The sequence below is a fragment of the Protobothrops mucrosquamatus genome, unplaced genomic scaffold (assembly GCF_001527695.2).
Source record: "Protobothrops mucrosquamatus isolate PMUCROS unplaced genomic scaffold, P.Mucros_1.0 scaffold1415, whole genome shotgun sequence".
NCBI classification, from domain to species: domain Eukaryota; kingdom Metazoa; phylum Chordata; class Lepidosauria; order Squamata; family Viperidae; genus Protobothrops; species Protobothrops mucrosquamatus.
Genome location: NW_015387600.1, coordinates 119826 through 141940, shown reverse-complemented (window position 1 = coordinate 141940; position 22115 = coordinate 119826). Strand labels below are relative to the sequence as shown.

Sequence of the window (22115 nt, the reverse complement as noted above, 5' to 3'; positions counted from 1 at the left end):
TTAGCGGCGGAGAGTCGAGCACCGATACCACGGATTGAACAGAGGACTCCAATGGGGAAGAGAGGAGGGAGGCATGATGAATCGATAGCCTGGCGGGAGATGTGGCAGATTGGAAAACCCTGTGCGACAAACTGAACTCCTCCTCTCGCAGCTCTTCCTGCGGGGCGGAAAGCGGCGAGTGCGTCAGAGAGCCCTTCCTGCGCCGAAGCGCTGGCTTCGTTTGGTGCGACGCAGCCGCGTTGTTGCTTTCTGCGAATGTGGATTCTCACCAAGTTTTGATTCAGTGCAGTGTTTCTCAACCTTGACAATTTTAAGGCATGTGGACTTCAACTCCCAGAATTCCACAGCCAGCAATGCTGGCTGTGGAATTCTGGGAGTTGAAGTCCACATGCCTTAAAATTGTCAAGGTTGAGAAACACTGATTCAGTGGTTAACTCCAGAAAACGAAGAGAAACGCAAAAAAANTCACCAAGTTTTGATTCAGTGCAGTGTTTCTCAACCTTGACAATTTTAAGGCATGTGGACTTCAACTCCCAGAATTCCACAGCCAGCAATGCTGGCTGTGGAATTCTGGGAGTTGAAGTCCACATGCCTTAAAATTGTCAAGGTTGAGAAACACTGATTCAGTGGTTAACTCCAGAAAACGAAGAGAAACGCAAAAAAAACCCTTGTTTTTCACAGAAACGGAAAAACTGTGCACGATAATTTCCTTTGTTTCTTATAATCCTCTCTCTAAACTTCTTTACCCTTTCAATATCTTATGCACCCCAACTCTAATCTTGTGTATTAGATTTTAGGTTCCATAATCCCCAGCCATCTGGACGGCTCAGTATTGGAAAAGGGTATTGCACATCACTGAATAGTATCAACTGTCAAACGACTGCGTGTATAATTTTGACAGAGCAATCTTTCTCTGCTGGTAACTTTTAAGGGAATATATTTTCACTCATTAGTACTGCAGCTTGGAAGAACGCAGCATTATAGAAGATACATTTCAAGAAATACTAAAAATTGCAATCCTGGCTACTGTTGCCAATTAATCCCATCAAGGTTTCAGTTTGAAATCTGCAGAAATCTGCTGCAGAAGTGAGATACTGACATTCATCTTTTCCTGTTCTTTATTAAAAGAAAAAAAATGGTCTAATTAAACAGATATCCAGTTCATCTTGATTTTCATAGCGAGCAACCAGGTAACCCACAAAAATTCTTAGTCAAATCACACAATACCCTTCTTTTTCATATATAGTTTAGGGACCCCTGCCAGAGGAAATCTGACTCCTCCCTTATAGGTAGTGTCCTAAGAGGCTCTTTGCCACTAGAGGGTGTAAAAACATGGATTTTCAGAAGGAAAGTGGTAAACATGTATGTTCATCTTTGGAAAAGTGTAACTTCCTACATGACAAAGCCTATTACATTTCTTTAAGGGATGATTATAATACTACAGTTGTTTAATATTGTATGTATGAACACATTATTATGGTTTGTAAGTCATAAAGCTACCAATTGTGGTTTAATCAAACCATGAATAAGCAAACCATAGGTTAGCATGGATTATAGTCTGCAACATGGGTTTATTCCAAAATTTTAAAAATGTATATTACCAAGCCATTTTAAATCATACATATGTTGGATCTTTCTTAGCAGGTAAGGCAATGAGGAGGCCATATCCTCACTGACAGACAATATTCTGTCCAGAAAATTGTATGATAAATAGTACTTGTATGCAGATTTAAGTACTTGAGGAGGGAATATCTAATCATGCTCACTTGCACATGTGTTCAACCATTATTTTTATTTATTTATTTAATTTATATCACATCTTTATTATTTTTTATAAACAACTCAAGGTAGTGAACATATATTACTACCTCCTATTTTTCCCAAAACAACAACCTTGTGAGGTGAGTTGGGCTGAGAAAGAGTGACTGGTCCAAGATCACCCAACTGGCTTTCATAGCTAAGGTGGGACTAAAACCCATAGCCTTCCAGTTTCTATCCTGGTGCCTTAAGCACTTAGACCAGGGGCATCAAACTCATAACATCATGTGACGTATTGTGACATATCGTGACTTTTTTTCCATTGCCAGCAATGGGGTGGGCACAGTTTCGGCATGATGCACTGGCTCAGAGGCCGGCAGTTTGACACCCCTGACTTAGACCAAACTGGCTCATTTTATCATATGTGGTGGTCTTGCAAGTAGGTAAAAACATATTGGATAAACATAATGATAATGAAGAAAATATTTAAGATACAAATATTAATGAAACCTGAAGTTTTTCTTTTAGGTATTATGGACAACCCAATAAAGAAATAGTTTTGGGTGCTATTCCTCTACATGGTGACTGCTGTGAGTATTGTATTTGCCAAGCACTGGAAAAGAAAAAAGATAGGTATGGTTGAAGAATGGATTTTAAAACTGACTAAATTAGAAGAGATGGTAAAACTACTTTGAGTAGATATAATGGAGTAGACAGCTTTATAAGAGACTGGAAGCTGTTTGTGGAATTTCTACATGTTAAATACAATAATAGATGGTTAACATAGGGATTTGAAGATTAGTGTAATATTTGGATTAACCTGTTGACTGTTGTTTTTTTACATATGTACTATGATCAGATGTTTGATCAATTTGATTATCAGATAGAGATCCCCTCACTTGTAACATTTGTTTATTTAATATAGTATTTTTGTTAAATTGGGGAAAATATTATTATTATTTGTAGACCCATTATGTAAAGAAGAGCAGAATTTATCAGTTTTTCTTCGGGGGGTTTTCTCAGCATCCAGCCAGGATGGAGTCTATAAGTTTAATCTTAAATTTATTTGATATTTGGAACATTTTCTCTCCTTTTCTGTACACAATTTTTTCCTTTTGTTGTTGTTAGTGTTTGATGTATGTTTTTCTGCTTCACATGTTATTCTTGTTGATAGAAATATACAGTAGATATATATAGATATGGATATATAGATTTGCTGTGCATTAAAGTTCACTATCAGTGGGATTATTGTGTCTTCTGAACTTTTTGTTCAAAACAAAAGGCACAGAGAAACAGGAAGTCACCGTAGTGATCTAGACAAAGTGATCTGTTCTGCTCCAATCTTTTATTTTTCATATTCTCATGAGGACACAAAGAGCACAAAAAGATTCCTTATAATACCCCATCTGCAAACATTTCACTACCATTTGGGCCAATGCAATTTTAATCTTTAATGATGTTAAAATATTGATCTGCCAATCATCACAAAATTGATTGGTAAGCTAGTCAAACTGGCTGATAATTAAAAATTAGAGCTAGCCCTGCTTGCTGTGTTAACTCGCTCTTGAACAAAGAGCAAATGTAACATTTAATTTAGTGTATGATATCAGTGTGATCCATTGTTCACTCTTTCATAACCTGATAACCTACAATTATAAGTCCCAGAATTTCTAGGACTTAGGGAAAACTTCTTTAGTGTCATAAAGAGCAATAAGTATTTATTCAACGAATTTATATTCTATCAAATTTATATGCCACTCATGTCACAATGCAAGGCAACACTGACAGGCTTGCATCTGCAGAGACTTCTATATTCATTACTCATATTATTTTACTCCATTGTTAAATATAGTTACTCTGGAATCATTGGTTCCTTTGGACCTGTATCTACTTCTCCCGTGGTTAACATTTATCATTGAACAATAAAACAGAATTACATAAAGGAATTAGGACTACACTAGCTATTCTATAACCACAAACAGCCTGGAATTTACTATTTGTCAAGTTTAAAACCCACATGGGCAGCACAGCAGCACCATGGATAGCTCTGAGCAGGCAATTTGCTACAGGAGCAGGAACTTCCATAGGCAGACCCCCATCCTTTCACTTTTCTCCAGAGGATGAAAATCTCAAAAGATTTTCAAAAGATAAGCCTCTAGCCTAACGTCTAAAGAAATCAGAGGATGTGTGGAATGGATCTTCAGTCCATACTCAAATACAATCTCTTCTGCAAAAGAATAGTAATTTCCTAAAAGGCTTAAAATAGGTCAGCATGCAATACATTCTTATTGATGTGACGTATTAAAATACACAATTAAAAGCAACTTAAGGAAGAAACCTTTAATTAAACTGTTTAACCATTTTCACGTTGTCTTTATTGTGCTTGCTGTTCCTACCAATTAGTAATCAGAGAAGATAAAGAAGTGACAGCTTTGCCTTCTACTCAACACCCCTGAGAATTGCAGCTGTGANCCGCCTAGCCAGAATACATTATCCCTCCCCCTCAGTTACATTGTTCAGAACTTCTCTCTGCCATCCTTTTGTCTTGTTAAGTGTGTCTTCTACCCAAGCCTCCTGAAATCTAGTGCCTACGTGCAGGGCTTGGCTAATCCTTCTATTGTTAATCAATTGTGACCGTTTTATTTTTAAACTTCTCTGTTTCTCACATTAGTACTGCAGCTTGGAAGAACGCAGCATTATAGAAGATACATTTCAAGAAATACTAAAAATTGCAATCCTGGCTACTGTTGCCAATTAATCCCATCAAGATTTCAGTTTGAAATCTGCAGAAATCTGCTGCAGAAGTGAGATACTGACATTCATCTTTTCCTGTTCTTTATTAAAAGAAAAAAATGGTCTAATTAAACAGATATCCAGTTCATCTTGATTTTCATAGCGAGCAACCAGGTAACCCACAAAAATTCTTAGTCAAATCACACAATACCCTTCTTTTTCATATATAGTTTAGGGACCACTGCCAGAGGAAATCTGACTCCTCCCTTATAGGTAGTGTCCTAAGAGGCTCTTTGCCACTAGAGGGTGCAAAAACATGGATTTTCAGAAGGAAAGTGGTAAACATGTATGTTCATCTTTGGAAAAGTGTAGCTTCCTACATGACAAAGCCTATTACATTTCTTTAAGGGATCATTATAATACTACAGTTGTTTAATATTGTATGTTATGAACACATTATTATGGTTTGTAAGTCATAAAGCTACCAATTGTGGTTTAATCAAACCATGAATAAGCAAACCATAGGTTAGCATGGATTATAGTCTGCAACATGGGTTTATTCCAAAATTTTAAAAATGTATATTACCAAGCCATTTTAAATCATACATATGTTGGATCTTTCTTAGCAGGTAAGGCAATGAAGAGGCCATATCCCCACTCACAGACAATATTCTGTCCAGAAAATAGTATGATAAATAGTGCTTGTATGCAGATTTAAGCACTTGAGGAGGGAATAACTAATCATGCTCACTTGCACATGTGTTCAACCATTATTTTTATTTATTTATTTAATTTATATCACATCTTTATTATTTTTTATAAACAACTCAAAGTAGTGAACATATATTACTACCTCCTATTTTTCCCAAAACAACAACCTTGTGAGGTTAGTTGGGCTGAGAGAGAGTGACTGGTCCAAGATCACCCAACTGGCTTTCATGGCTAAGGCGGGACTAAAACCCATAGCCTTCCAGTTTCTATCCTGGTGCCTTAAGCACTTAGACCAGGGGCATCAAACTCACAACGTCATGTGACGTGTTGTGACATATCGTGACTTTTTTTCCATTGCCAGCAATGGGGTGGGCACAGTTTCGGCATGATGCACCGGCCCAGAGGCCGGCAGTTTGACACCCCTGACTTAGACCAAACTGGCTCATTTTATCATATGTGGTGGTCTTGCAAGTAGGTAAAAACATATTGGATAAACATAATGATAATGAAGAAAATATTTAAGATACAAATATTAATGAAACCTGAAGTTTTTCTTTTAGGTATTATGGACAACCCAATAAAGAAACAATTTTGGGTGCTATTCCTCTACATGGTGACCGCTGTGAGTATTGTATTTGCCAAGCACTGGAAAAGAAAAAAGATAGGTATGGTTGAAGAATGGATTTTAAAACTGACTAAATTAGAAGAGATGGTAAAACTACTTTCAGTAGATATAATGGAGTAGACAGCTTTATAAGAGACTGGAAGCTGTTTGTGGAATTTCTATATGTTAAATACAATAATAGATGGTTAACATAGGGATTTGAGGATTAGTGTAATATTTGGATTAACCTGTTGACTGTTGTTGTTGTTTTACATATGTACTATGATCAGATGTTTGATCAATTTGATTATCAGATAGAGATCCCATCACTTGTAACATTTGTTTATTTAATATAGTATTTTTGTTAAATTGGGGAAAAGATTATTATTATTTGTAGACCCATTATGTAAAGAAGAGCAGAATTTATCAGTTTTTCTTTGTGGGGTTTTCTCAGCATCCAGCCAGGATGGAGTCTATATGTTTAATCTTAAATTTATTTGATATTTGGGACATTTTCTCTCCTTTTCTGTACACAATTTTTTCCTTTTGTTGTTGTTAGTGTTTGATGTATGTTTTTCTGCTTCACATGTTATTCTTGTTGATAAAAATATAGATATATATAGATATGGATATATAGATTTGCTGTGCATTAAAGTTCACCATCAGTGGGATTATTGTGTCTTCTGAACTTTTTGTTCAAAACAAAAGGCACAGAGAAACAGGAAGTCACCGTAGTTTCAAACTAGGAGTGATCTAGACAAAGTATCTGTTCTGCTCCAATCTTTTATTTTTCATATTCTCATGAGGACACAAAGAGCACAAAAAGATTCCTTATAATACCCCATCTGCAAACATTTCACTACCATTTGGGCCAATGCAATTTTAATGTTTAATGATGTTAAAACATTGATCTGCCGATCATCATAAAATTGATTGGTAAGCTAGTCAAACTGGCTGTTAATTAAAAATTAGAGCTAGCCCTGCTTGCTGTGTTAACTCGCTCTTGAACAAAGAGTAAATATAATGTTTAATTTAGTGTATGATATCAATGTGATCCATTGTTCACTCTTTCATAACCTGATAACCTACAATTATAAGTCCCAGAATTTCTAGGACTTAGGAAAGACTGCTTTGAGTGTTATAAAGAGCAATAAGTATTTATTCAACGAATTTATATTCTATCAAATTTATATGCCACTCATGTCACAATGCAAGGCGACACTGACAGGCTTGCATCTGCAGAGACTTCTATATTCATTACTCATATTATTTTACTCCATTGTTAAATATAGTTACTCTGGAATCATTGGTTCCTTTGGACCTGTATCTACTTCTCCTGTGGTTAACATTTATCATTGAACAATAAAACAGAATTACATAAAGGAATTAGGACTACACTAGCTAGTCTATAACCACAAACAGCCTGGAATTTACTATTTGTCAAGTTTAAAACCCACATGGGCAGCACAGCAGCACCATGGATAGCTCTGAGCAGGCAATTTGCTACAGGAGCAGGAACTTCCATAGGCAGACCCCCATCCTTTCACTTTTCTCCAGAGGATGAAAATCTCAAAAGATTTTCAAAAGATAAGCCTCTAGCCTAACGTCTAAAGAAATCAGAGGATGTGTGGAATGGATCTTCAGTCCATACTCAAATACAATCTCTTCTGCAAAAGAATAGTAATTTCCTAAAAGGCTTAAAATAGGTCAGTTACGTTATGTAAGAATAACTACACTGCATAATTTTATGTGTTAATTTTCGTTGAATTCCTTCTTTGGAAATTAATTTGACAAATTGGTAAAAGTGCAACAGAAATAACACGAACGACAAGGATGGTTAATCATTAGTCTCTTCTATTTCTTCACTGTCGAAACGGAAGATGAGTTGTGGGGACTCTTAACGTCGACACTTCAAAATTAGCCTATTATATCATATTATCCTTTGATAGTTGCTCCCTATTCCAATCACGAACTTATATCCCTTGAGTTCAATTGAAATCTTGCATGTAATTATCCCATTTAAACACATCAACTTAATGAATGTTTTATTCATTCATTCATTAGGAAAACGACAAGGAAAGGACAGTGTATGTTGATCTTTTAAGAAAGGTCCTGTCCTCGTTTGTATGCTCTGACAACACTAACAGCCAGTGAGGGAGACAGCCTTAAGTTGTCATCATCTGTACTGGTATAGAATATGATACTCCCTGGATTATGTGACACTTGACTTAGATAAATATAACTATGCAAATGTTTCCATAACTCACATCTAATGTTTTCTTCTGCGTTCTCCTGGTTTGAGCCCTTTGCATCAACTAATTTTTATGACCAGATCTTGGCTCCTCAATAGTTTCCTTCATCTTGGAGGAATCTATCACTCACCTGTCCTTCCTCCATAGTGAACTGAAGTTTCCGTACAAACTTCTTGCTGGTTTGTTGCAAAGAAAATGGTAAATACATCTATGTGAAGAGCCATGTGCTCTCCCCAGCTTCTTTTTCAGGGATTTATTCTTGTTCTTCATATGCAATAGCATAAGATATAGTATGAGCACTGATTAAATATCTGCTGTAAACAGTAGCTGAATCATACAATTGAGCAATAAGCTTTAACAGAGATTGAAATCATTGTTTGTGAATTTGCTCTCCTCTGCAGTTAATGGCCTTTCTAATAGAATGAGCTTTCTCTGAGAAACCCTGAAATTTTGCATCACATTTTAGGATGGTTCATTTCTCTACTTTACAAATTGAATTTATATGCCATAAAACTGCACTTTTCGTCACATTAAGCTCAACTTGTGGTGACTCTAAAATCTCCAGGAACCAAGGGAAAAAGTACCTCACACAAAAAACAAATCATCTGCTATATTTGAATTGCATATTTCATTCCTGGTAAGTGAATAAAATGAGGCCACTCTCCCATATTTTAATATGTTCCTTGGTAAAGGAATACTATTTAAAACATGTTGGCATGTATTTTGGAGATAAACTTGCAACTTCCCTGTATACTCTTAATCAATTTTCACGTGATACAATTATCACAAGGCTTGTAGGATTTTTCCCTTTAAAATTATATATTCCAAGAACATTAGCAATAGTGAATTACATTATTATAGTCGTGTTAATGAAGGCGTAGGTTACCTGATACCCTCCAGAGATTTGGCATTGCAATTTTTATAAATAAAGCACAGCATGCTCAGAGATTATTGGAACTATAATCCTAAACAATCAGAGCACACAATGTTGTCTATCTTTTTATTAGAGAATATGTTCCTAGGAATATAACCAAAATTTTCCTTCAATTTAAATGAAGCACTTTCCTGTTAATCATATTGACTTCTTGTGGTTTTTAGATACAAGTCAGGTAGCTCTAACACAATTTTAGCAAACGCCAGTGTTTCCACGTGAGTGTTACCAATTCCAGGAAGTGAGGTTTACAAAAGGAGTGATGGTGCTATGTGTGTCCATGGGCTGGACCAATTTACATGATGTGTAAGTTGAAGTACTTGAATTGAATTTTATCTTGCAAAACTTCCTATGATTCACTGAAGCTACAGGTTTTTACTTGTTCTACAAAGGGATCTTCCCTTGTATTTGTTGTAAACATATTTCTACTCTGGTCAAGCTGATTAAGGGCAGTCATTATGCAATGCTTAAGTGTGATTTTTGATATTTTATATGTGTAAGACTATCATTATGATTGCCTAGCTGCAGATTGTTTTTAATAACCACAGCTAGGAAATATGCTTGAGCAATCTCAGAAATTGTAAACAGTCAGTAGTCGTGATTATCTGATCCATGCATTATATTTGTTTAGGCAAACTTCTACCCATGATGATTAGTTTGCATAAACAAAGAAAATTTTGAGGTTGGGTCTAAAGAAGCATGTTGCCTTACAATGTCAAATTATCTTTTCTTAAAACTGGTAATAAATGTGCCAATGAATCAATATATAGTATATAATCTACTGTATGGAAGTATAAAAGAAATTACTCTTAGAAATGACACAAGGAAATTTTCATGGACAATAGGTTATATTAATGCATTATGATAAAAATCAAGTTTAAGTCCACAAAACCATAATTAATTGAATATATTGGGTGATTAGACAATAACCTAAGTCATAAACTATGGCTTAGAAACATAATAGCTCACTTCACAGAATAAACTAAAGAATTATGTGGTTTGTTTGATTTTGCCTTAGGTAGTTCTGTATCTTCTTCAATTGTGCTTGAATCTAGTTTGTATAATAGGAAATTAACTACCTTACATTAGTTCTGAATTGTGAATTGTGTAGTCTACAATATAAGTATTGACACAACCTTGAATTCTCTAACCTCAATCCTCCCACCTGCCCTATAATAAAGTAATGCTAATTTACTTTAGATAGAGCTGATTTAGGATCAAATTTGAATTTACAAATTTGAAGTAACCTAAGTGCCATATTATATTTGTCAAAGTATTCTTTAATTATATATCTTTAGTGGACATATTATCGAACATTAATTGCACCCAGTAATAGCTTTCTTTCTTTCAAAATAAATCCAGTAGCAATAATCTGTTTATATATTGATATTAGTACTACATCAATTTTAGAAAAGAGAAACCATGCTTTATCTTTAGATATCTTTTATCTATGGTGCAGTTGAGCACAAAAAAGAAATGTAGCTGAGCACAAAAAAGGAATATAGCTTCCTTCTATGAGACCAAACTAGACTACTGTAATGCAGCTGTACTTAATGACACGCAGTTACTGAACCACCTTCATGTCGACTGAAACATTTCAAAATACATGGACAATTTTTACTCATTTGGCTTTTGAACTACATAGGAGATAGTGATTAAGTATAAATATTATTAAATATACTGGTCTAGTGGTTAAGGCACCCGGCTAGAAAGCAGGAGTATGTAAGTTCAAGGCCCACCTTAACCATGAAAGCCAGCTGGATGACTTTGGGTCAGTCACTCGCTCAGCCCAACTTACCTCACACAATTGTTCTGGGGAAGAGGAAGAAGGTACCAGTCCATGACCTGTTAGCAACCGGGAGCACAGCTGGAGGTGAACCACAGGCAAGTAAGCTTTATCTGCATTTGCAGCTGTTCCCAGTAGGACCTGAGCCCAAGGAAGGGGTCAAACAAGTTATAAGTCACAAATCATTACGCGACCCCAAGAGAGCTAAGTCCAGACCACCTTGAATGCCTCTCTTATCTCCCGCTCATTTCCCTTCACTGTTAGTGGATCAGGTTCTTATAGAGAGCTTAAGCTTGCAATAAATATTTATATTCATTTGAACTGCCTGAATCTCCCGATTTCCCTGGCACTTGACATTCCCCAGCGCTAGTATTACCGCCTCGGCTCCACCTCAGTTCCACCTCAGATCAGGCATTAGGTTTTCATAGGAGCTTGAAACCTACTGTAAATTGTGCATGCAAGGGAACTAGGTTTTGCGTGCTCCTCCTCCCATCTCGCCAGTCCATGAAAAAATTATTATGATGCCAAAAAGGTTGGAGACCGCTGCTCTTCAACAGAACTCATGCATTATATACTGTAGCCCAAAAGTAAGCAATTTGAAGTTTGAACCACACTTCTATAATTTCTGATCATTTGTTGTGATAAGATTTAAGGAAATTGTACTCAAACATCTGGAGGACACATGTTTTATAACCCTAAAAGAGCCCTAAATATTTAAGATTTAAAAATAGCAACCACAGTTAATTATATGAATCATATTTGGAGAGCATCAGTCAGGGGAAACTGAGGTAAAAATCTGAACTGGGAACAGAGAACCTAGGACCCTCTAGAAACTGGAACTGCCTTTCAAGTTTCTGTGAGGCATCAGTGGCCTTGTGTAATCTACAGATGAAGATTAGCTTTATTACAGAACATGATGCTTAATCTGAGCTCTCCTGTTTCCAATTTAACATTACTCTAACCCAGGGGTAGTCAACCTTGGCTCCTTTATGACTCGTGGACTTAAACTCCCAGAATTCCTGAGCCAGCTAAGCTGGCTCAGGAATTCTGGGAGTTGAAGTCCACGAGTCTTAAAGGAGCCAAGGTTGACTACCCCTGCTCTAACCCCTAGTACATTGATCCTTTGACTGAATGTCAAATCATTGATATAATGGAATAAAATGTTATTAGTAATAGTACGTGTCCAGCCTGTTACAAATAATCCTTAGAACTGCTCAAATTTAAGATTTACTATACTATCATGTAGGTTATCTTTTATTTAATGACTTTTGCCACAAAAATTACCAGAAATACCTTAAGACCTATAAGATTGTTTTTTGAGGAAAGACACCCATTCCTGGAGAAGATTCCTAACAATCTATTGGGCTGGCCCAATAATTAAAAAGGTCTCAAATTATTGATTTGGATTTTAATAAAAACGGAGAAAAGAAAACTGATAATTATTTAATGTTTAATTGCATTTTTATTGCTAGGATGAAATGGAAAGGGAAGTTTGTGAGATTTTCTGCCTCAGATTTCAAAATAGTTCACCTTGGATTGTATGAAACTTGTATGATTCAGGAAGTGTCATTTCCTTTCAGGTAACAAAATGTCTTAGGCCAGCCTAGTGACAGAATATCCTGCACTTGTTGTTTTTCTCCATGTCATAAAGGGTTAGAAGAGAGGTGTGAAGGGTGGTTAAAAGAGAGGTAAAGCACACATTTGCAGAACTGTGTTTTAAAACCTGGGTCAGAATAAACACAGCTGTCATGGGACCACAAAACTGTAGAGCTTGATTTAGTCAGATTATTTTTGCTGAATTTCTTTAGGATTAAGGAAAATGAGACACAATAAGCACAGCAACAATCATGCATACAGAGAACTATAATCAGTGTAGGATGGCATGGAGGAGGAAACGGAGACTGCCAATAGGCGTGAAACTGCAGCTAAATCACTGGGCCTTCAGAAATGGTGTAGTTTAGATCGGGGTCCCCAACCCTTGGTCCATGGACTGGTACTGGGCCGTGGCATGCCAGCAACTGGTCCACACAAACAAGCAAAGCCCATCCGCGGGATGCAGGCAACACACAAAACCATGCCTTCTCCAGTCTGCGGAAAAACCTCTCTCCACGGAACTGGTCTCTGGTGCCCAAAAGGTTGGGGACCTCTGGTTTAGATATTACATTGAACCAGTGTTTCCTAACCTTATAACTTTAAGATATGTGGATGTCAACTTCTAGAATTCCCAAGCCAGCCTGCTGGCTGGGAAATTCTAGGAGCTGAAATTCATGCAATTTAAAGTTGTCAAGTTTGAGAAACATCGCACTAAACAAAAATTGTTTGGGCTTATAGCTTAATCATAGTGGTGTATAAAATGAAAATTATGCCTCAACAGTGCTTGAATCCAACTGTGTTTATTCAAACAAATCATAATTAAAATTAACAACTGTTTGGTGCAATGTACAGTTCTTTCCAATGAATCATTGTAAAACAGCTCAACACTTCTTTCCATTAAGATTTCTGACTCTTCTAGGGATGTGTTTAGTTAACAGTTTGTGTCTCCTTATTCAGTAATCTAAAACACTTTGTCTTTACATGATATGGAGACAAAAATTCCAAATCCAAGAAATTGGCCTGTATGGTATCCAGATATACATCTTATTAATTCAATGTTTTTTAAATGTTGTCAATAGCAAAAGAACTTTATTTTATCTCTTCTGCTAATTGCATCTCTGCACAGCTGATAAATGTATTATCTGCCTAAGAGTTATCAATATGATATGCACTACTTTGATACTCAAATGTATCCCATATGGCATTTTTTACCCTATGGGACCCTATTTACAAAAGTAGGTTTACACACATTTCTATGACAACCTTTCCCACAATTTAAAATAATATTGGATAGTGCATTGCCAGCCCACAAGTTAATTAGAATATAAGAATGATTTTGGTCCAGCATCCTGGGATGTGTTTTAATTGCAATTAAATTTGTAATGGTTGTCTAAGGATTTGCTGTGCCATTGTGTTATTTGTTAAAACTGCTTCTGTGCTCCAATATTGAAACTTACCCCTTGGGTTTTTGGGGGGTTTTGCTTGTTGTCACACGAATAGGCCACTACAAAGCAGAAGTTGCACTATATTGTGCCCCTTATACCCAAATGAATTATCTAAGAATAGTGCCACACAAATTTAATTTGATGTACTTGGTTTTCCTTAGATATATTTCTTAATAAATAAATAATTTATTATTTAAATAATTTATTTAAAAACGTTTGCCTTGTATTTTAAATTCAGGGTTGCCTTTTGTTAAATCCTAAAATGCCAGTGTGGGATTGATTGCTCCTTTCCTCTTGCCAAAAAAAAAAAAATACCAGTGCTGAAATAGGAGAGATCACCATGTGAAAAGTTAAGAAAAATACGATAGGAATTCTTTGACTGTAATTCTACCACGTGTATTTCGAAAAAGGCACCGGTAGGGCGGGGGCGAGGAGAGAGAAAGGCGGAACGGTCTTTGCCTTTCAAAAGAGTGGAGCGGCACTGCAGTTTTGCTCCAATCGAGGTATCGATCGTTAAATGTGACTCGGGTGTCTTGAGGAAGACGGAGGTGGGAAAAGGGGGTCTTCCCCGAATCTGAATTGAAGACCAGAAGGCGAGAGGGGCATCTAATTGGCCACAGCGAGCCCTGACCCCACCGCGCCAGGCAAGGCTTGAATGACTGCAATGCTCCCCCCGTCGCTTCTCTCTGCAGGAGCTGCCGCTCGCTGGCTGGGGCGAGCAAGCTTGCTTTTCCTCGCCTCCTGGCCTTCCCGCAATGAATGATGCAGGAGAAAAAAGAGGCGGCGGTGGAAGAAGAGGAAGAGGAGGAGGAAGGAGAGGGGGAGGCGGCTGCCACCGCCGCGGCTGTTCCTCTGAAGCACAAATCCTCTGCAACTCTTCCAGTAGGAGGAAAAGCAGCTTTGCCGCTGTGAGCTTACATCACAATCCCAGCTCTGTCGGCCGCCGCTTTTCTGAGCAGCAGGCAGGCGGGGAGCATCTCAGCGAGCCCGGCGGGGACGGCCAGCGGCGACATCATCAGCGGCAGCAGCAGCAGCCCGAGACGAAGCGGAGGAAGATGCGGGCGGGCGGAGCCGGCGAGGGCCAGGCGCCCCCTAGGATTGCCCCGCCGCAGCCGTCCCCTCACCCCGGCCCCCGGCCTCCGCTCTCCACCTTCCTGCCCTCGGCCCAGCGCTCCGCTGAGACGCTGCGTTGGGACGAGGTGCCCGACGACTTCGTGGAGTGCTTCATCCTCTCGGGCTACCGGCGGCTGCACTGCTCGGCGCAGGAATGCCTGGCCTCGGTGCTGCAGCCCACCAACGAGACGCTCAACTTCTGGACGCACTTCATCCCTTTGCTGCTTTTCGTCGGCAAATTCTGCCGTCTGCTGGTCTTGCGCGAGGCCGGCGACCTGCCTTTCCATCACCCGGCGCTGCTGCCGCTGTGGTGCTACGCCTCGGGCGTGCTGCTCACCTTTGCCATGAGCTGCACGGCCCATGTGTTTAGCTGCCTCTCGCTACGCCTGCGTGCCGCCTTCTTCTACCTGGACTACGCTTCCATCAGCTACTACGGCTTCGCCAGCACGGTGGCCTATTACTACTACCTGCTGCCCAAGCTGAGCTTGCTGGAGCCGCGCATGCTCAGTCGCTACCTGCAGCAGCGCCTGGGCTGGCACGTGGACTGCAGCGCGCCCATCGCCGCCTACAGCGCGCTGGTGCTCCCGGTCGCCTTCGCTCTGGCCGTGGCCTGCACCGTGGCCTGCTGCAAGAGCCGCTCCGAGTGGTGCGCCTACCCCTTCGCCATCCGCACCTTCGTCTTCGTCATGCCGCTCAGCATGGCCTGCCCCATCATGCTGGAGAGCCTCTTCTTCGACCTGCAGGACCACAACCCCACCCTCTTCCTGTACTTCTACCGCCGCTACTTCTGGCTGCTGGTGGCTGCTTTCTTCAACGTCAGTAAGATCCCCGAGCGGATCCACCCGGGCCTCTTCGACATCATCGGCCACAGCCACCAGCTTTTCCACATCTTCACCTTCCTTAGCATCTACGACCAGATGTTCTACGTCGAGGAAGGCTTGCGGCACTTTCTTCAAAACCCTCCGCCCACCTCGCCTACGTTTGCGGGCACCGTCGGCTACATGCTGGGCTTGATACTGTGCCTTGCTCTGGTCATCCGGAGATTTTTAAATGGCCAGGAGGTTTGCAAACAGGAATGAGGTAACTGTCCTTAAGAGGGGTTTTTTGTTGTTGTTGTTGAAGTTTTTACTTAAATTATCTGTGGCTGCTGCTTTTGCTACAAGAATCCGCGAGGTCGGCTCTTCCTAGGGAAAGAAAGGCCAAGTGCTAACGGGCGTGCCCTGATCGAACTCCTTTGAAAAAACGGCTGTTTCTCTTGAAACAAAACAGGTTTTAAAAAAAGAACACTTAGGCCACCGTTCTATAGGCAACCTTCTATTTATTGCTGCTTAATATACAAAGAGAAGCCATTCTAGAATTACTGCTTGAAATTTACATTTTGATCCTTATTACATTATTTGTAAGTAATCCTCCTTCTCTGAATTCCTTTTAATGGACTCAAGATCCTGTTTTTTCAGGGGAAATAATATGCACAGACAATGTGAATACGAGCTGCTGGTTTCAGTCTGACTACTTTATGGTATTGTTAGTTAGCAATATACAACAGATCTGCACTGATAAAACAGCTGATATTTAAGATCTGATTTGCATGCAAATCTTGGAACTTTATGCACTCAGTAAAGTGGGTATGTGTGTTTTTCGAAGTCATGTACACTGGAATTGTGTTTTTAACAAATTGAGATCTTTTTGCATTAACAATCTTGTCTCAAAGACAAACGTTGGGCATACACATTTCTTGTAGAGATTTATTTAAGTGGCTGTGAATTAATATAAAGACAGGTTTAATCACAAGTTTCTATACATACAATGAGAAGAAAGTTTACTTGTGATATATCTTCTCAGATTCTTGCATAAGGCTGCTTTTGTAAGATGCTTTGATTCTGATTCTAACATCTTTTTGCACACTATATATCCTGCTGGTTTGTTGCTGACTATTTAAACAGAACAAAAAATTACAATGTCATCTTTAGAATAAATATAGTGACAGGATTTAGCCATAATCCGGTTGCTTGGTTTTGGCCTAGGTGACCATAATCTGTGACTCCGGTCAACAAACCATGGTTAAGCAGCCCTACCTTGATGTATAAATCTAATAATTAGTTTGTACATCAGAACCGGGTAGGAATATTCTGTTATCTTAAATATAGGCCCATGCACCAGCAAGTTTAAGAAGTTTTTATAATTCGTTTACATGGTCAGTTGTACTGGAATTGTTTCCTCTTTAATTCCCCCCTGAATTAAAAATGAGCTGAAAGACTATTTACAATATCAATAGTGACAATTGGCCTCATTCTGTTATGCTGGGATTTATGACAGCAGCAAGTTTGATGCAAACTGTAGACAAAGTTTGAGGTTTCCAGAGAATATTATAACTGATAGATGTACCCAAGGTAGCTGACATGTCCTTTAAGAAATGGAATGTATTATTGGTGGCAATTGTTATCTCATGATTACATCTAAAGTATAACAATTTCTAGATTTTAATATGTAATTCATTAGTAAAAGTTATGATAACAAAATTTGATTGCATACAGAAAAAAAATCAAAATGGTACTACTATTTGAAGGACAGCCATTTAAAAAAGACTATTAGATTTATTATTGCTTGTGTTTTTAAGTTCTAAAGCATTTTTTCATATGTGCAAAGTCCTGATTTTATTGATTGTGATATATACAATAGGCATAAAACAGGTCATTGTAATCTGCAGTTTCTACTTTGTATATGGTCCTCCAAAGCTGAAAGCAGGAAATAGACCATTCTCCCTGTAAATTAATGCCAGTAATTTGTTTAGATTTTTATCCTGCCTTTATTATTTTTATAAATAATTCAAAGCAGCAAATGTATCTAGTACTCCTCCTCCCACTATTTTCCCCCACAACAACAACCCTTTGATGTGGGTTGGGTTGAGAGAGTGTGGCTGGCCTAAAGTCACATCGTCAATTTTTCATGCCTATGGTAGGCATGATACTCTAGATTTCTAACCACTACACCAATCTTACCTTTTAATCTTTAATCAGTTATTTTTTGGGTTGGTTCCGTTTACTTTTGGACTACACATTCTCCATAATACTCAGAAAATTCCTCAGCACCAATAACCATTGTGAAAATACAGTGATAATCCCTTGCCACTCACCAAGTATCTGCTTTTTGAGGCAGCTACTTCACTCTGCCTACTGGCCCTGTTTGTAATGTCATGATACATTGCTCCTTTCGGTTTGGATATATAGTAACTGAGATTGCATTTAAATTTGTGTAGGGGTGACTGCTTTTTGTTGCTGACCTTTTTGTTTTCAAGATTTTAGGTATCAAACATTCCTCCATTATCCAGTAAAGGTTGGTGTAATCTAATAATTGCAACATTTAATTCATTCATTATGTAATGGCCAGCCTTCAAAGTTTAAATTACAGAATTTATTGCTATAGTAACCTGGCCTAATTTTTGAACTTTGTATTCTCCCCCCATCCTCTGTGTGTTGTCTGATCAGATGAGATTATCTGGGGAATATGCAAGCTGCCCACTGTTCTTAATACTGTGGCTATGTGTTATTTATTGTCCAGTTTATTAGTTACTTGATATTGGGGTATTGTCTACAATACCCCTCTCTCCTCCTTACAAACAGGAACTTTTTGCCATATACAGGTAGTCCTCAACTTAACAACCACAATTGAGCTCCAAATTTCTGATAAATGAGTTCTGCCCCATTTTACAACCTTTCTTGCCACAGTTGTTAAGTGAATCACTGCAGTTGATAAGTTTAGTAACCCAGTTGTTAAATGAATCTGGTTTCCCCATTGACTTTGCTTGTCAAAAGGTTACCTTGGGACACAGCAGTGGTCATAAGTACGAACTAGTTGCCAAGCATCTGGATTTTGATCACATGGTCATGGGGATGCTACAAAGTTTGTAACTAAAAAATGGTCATAAGTCAGTGTTTTCAGTGCCGTTGTAACTTTGAATGGTCACTAAATGAACTGTTGTAAATCGAAGATTACCTGTATCTAAAACAACTCAGTGTTTTCCCATACAATTTTTGTACAGCTGATATTTTAAAGATTGCAGCATTAAAACCTGAAAACTATTTATTCCCCAACAAAACTCCAAAAAATCTTTAGTGTGGGTTGCAAATTAGTATTTTTTCATTAATATTTTTAAGAAACTAGAACCAAAATCTCTTCTAATAATTGATTGCAAAACCTGGAAAATTATGAATGGTGACTATTTTTTGTCTTTCAAACGCATAACTTTTTCTTCAAAATATTACAAGCCATTTGGTTTACCATTCAGTCCTTTGGGCCCCAACAATTATTTCTGTTTTGCAATTATGCATACAGTTGTGTTAAAATCTATTGACTGAGAGCATCATTCATACCTCTGATGCAATGATGCCTAATTAGTTGTACTATAATAGAATTATAGTTTTATGTCATGTTTTATGACTTAAGTTTTGTTTTATTTTACCTTTTGGTTTATTTTAACATATGAACATATGTTCATATGTTAACATATGAATACAGCTGTTCCTCAAAATTTCATGTCATGTTTCTAGTTCCTTATCTTTGGGCTTGAATTCTATTTCTCTAGCAGCAAAAGTAACATTCATTTTAGTTGACCTGAATAAAATACTCCTCAAGTAAATGCAAGTATAGCAACAGTTTTGAAAGTAGATATTTTGGCATTAATGCAGTTGAAGAAAAAGTATACTTTATTTATTTATTTATTTATTTATATACATATATATTATTTTATTGTTTATATTTATATCCCGCCCTTCTCCTTGCGGACTCAGGGCGGCTAACAACCAGATAAAAATGCAAATCCCAAAACTACATATATAATTTCTCAATTTATCTGTTGTTTCCTAATTCTTTGTATGCCGGTTCATGATCCTCAAGAGTCTTGATGTTAGTCTCTGTGTGTGCTTTTTAAGATTCTGGTTTACAATTTCATATTGGTTTTATGGATAAAGAAGATTGCCAGTCTTCAAATGAAGAAGGCTAAAGCAGTATTGTCTATTGTATTTTGAAATTACAGCAATTTGTAATAAACAGCTGATTTTATTTTTGATCAGATATTATGTCAGTATTCAAACCAGATTTTAAGGCTCTAAAATCATTCCTTTTTTATAGAGGATCTATAATCTAATTCTAATACTGCATTAGAATAATGCATTTCACTATAAAGGCATAATAAATGTGTGTTTTGATGTTCTAGTGGAAAAATACTGATTATTCTTCAGTAGCAGATTCTCATCCATTGAATTGAGAAAGTATATCTTCACAGACCAATTGTACACAGAGATATACCAGCCTAGAGAGTTTTTTCTATATACAAATATATTTTGCAGATCTATTTTATCCACATTTTATCCATAAGTGTTTTATATCAGTCAAGCCAACAACTGTAAATAATCATCACAGTAAAAATAATAGATAGAATATAAACTAGGTAGCAAATATTAAATCCCCTTAAGACCAAAAAATGGTAAGATAAGGCAAATATAGCTAACTCCAAATAAAAATGCAAAGTTATGGTTTAAGTTAATATTCAAACTATGATTTATACTGACCATGATTAAATATTACATCAATCAAACAACTTATATCAAACAACTTTATGTCCTGGATTTTTGCAGTGCTAAAGCTGCTGAACATGCAGAGAAGTTAGCAGTTAGCACTTATTTGAACAATTCATACTTATTTGGGCAATTCATATTGTGTCTGAGTTATAACTAGTTTCTCTTTAGTTTCTCTTGAGACTAATTTTGTCTAAATTACAAAGTGTGCCTGTTAAGTTTTTCCAATTTTTTTCTTGATTTCTAAAAGAGTTTTAAATATGGTGATCTGTATGACCTCAGACATACTTCATCTAAATATTATTTGGGATATAATACATCCCAAATAATAATAATTGCAATGATGTGCCAGAAATAATTGAGTTGGTCTTGAAATTATTTGAATTAGTTTATTTGAAATATTTATTTGGAAGATACAATTTCAAGCATCCATTTGACAATTTAAAAAGGCAGGATAAAATGGAAAAGGCCCAGAATTAGTGGGCTTTGTTTTTTTGGGAGAACTGATTTCTGTATACCGTACAATCTAAATTTAAAGAAAGCTTTTAAGTTTTTCATGCTTATCAGTTGTACTGTAAGGGACATACTAGAAAGCAGAGTGAGATTGTAGTGAGCAGTAAAAATACATTTGATCTTTGGACCATGTGATCTCTATTTATAGTTCAATTACAGATAAAAGTTTATGGTAGTGAGTTGATGCTAGTTATCATTAGAGCTGTTGATTTTATTCTTGCCACTTTCACACTTACAGATTTTGCTCAGAAATTTAATTTACATACAGCATATTATTGCTTCTTGCTGAAGCATGCTAATAATCCCATACCTAGTTGTGACTTTCACTTAAAGTTTTATGATTTACTGGATTTATCAGAGACTAATACTTCCATTTAGATTTATAATCTTTTTTAAAAAAATTAATTACTTAAAGTCCTGTTATCTAATGATAACTCCTTTGCAGGATTTCTATGTTGAGGTAAATGCTTCTTTTTAATCTACTGAAAGACATGCAAAGAGCAAAAACAGACAAATTTGCTACTTAATGATAATTATTCATTCATGGACAAAAAATAAAGACAAATTAGCTATAAAGTGGAACACCAAAATTCTGGCTTTGTTTCTATTTGTTCTAGTTAGTATTTCCTAACATTTCTGAGAAATTCTGGGAGTTGAAGTCACAAATCTTAAGGTACCAGGGTTGAGAAACGCTGGTTTAAGTCCATGGCAGAAACCCTGCAAATTATTTGTGAGCAACAGCCATTTTCCAAAATACAAGCAGACAGAAGAGTTTTCCAGTTATGCATTGATATGTGCAAATTCCAACATCTACTTTGCTCTTGAGGAATACTGTAGGCAACAGTTTCACATTGCTTGACTAATGTGTATTTTAGATTGTTTCTAAGACTTTCTGTAATATGTCCAAATTGTCCACTTTGCTCAAGAAAGTTTCAGAAAGAAAACTTGTTTAGTGGCATAGGAATAAGAGGCGTTCGTGTTAAAAATTATCTGTAATAGCAGGTAGAACAAGTTTTCCAATGCAGTGTTCTTCAAATGTCTTGAATGATATCTCTTTTACCACTAATCACTATAGCCAATGGCCTTGCATTAGAAATTAGGTT

General features: G+C 37.3%; 1 protein-coding gene across 1 annotated transcript; it reads left to right on the top strand.

Moving 5' to 3' along the window:
• Positions 1–14568: 14568 nt before the first annotated feature.
• Positions 14569–16005, top strand: PAQR9 (progestin and adipoQ receptor family member 9). The gene has a single exon (XM_015821876.1). It carries the CDS (start codon positions 14569–14571, stop codon positions 16003–16005), a length of 1437 nt encoding a protein of 478 aa, XP_015677362.1.
• The last annotated feature ends 6110 nt before the right edge of the window (positions 16006–22115 follow it).

Coding starts and splice junctions, on each gene's coding strand:
- PAQR9 (XM_015821876.1), top strand. CDS start 14,569: ATGAATGATGCAGGAGAAAAAAGAGGCGGCGGTGGAAGAAGAGGAAGA.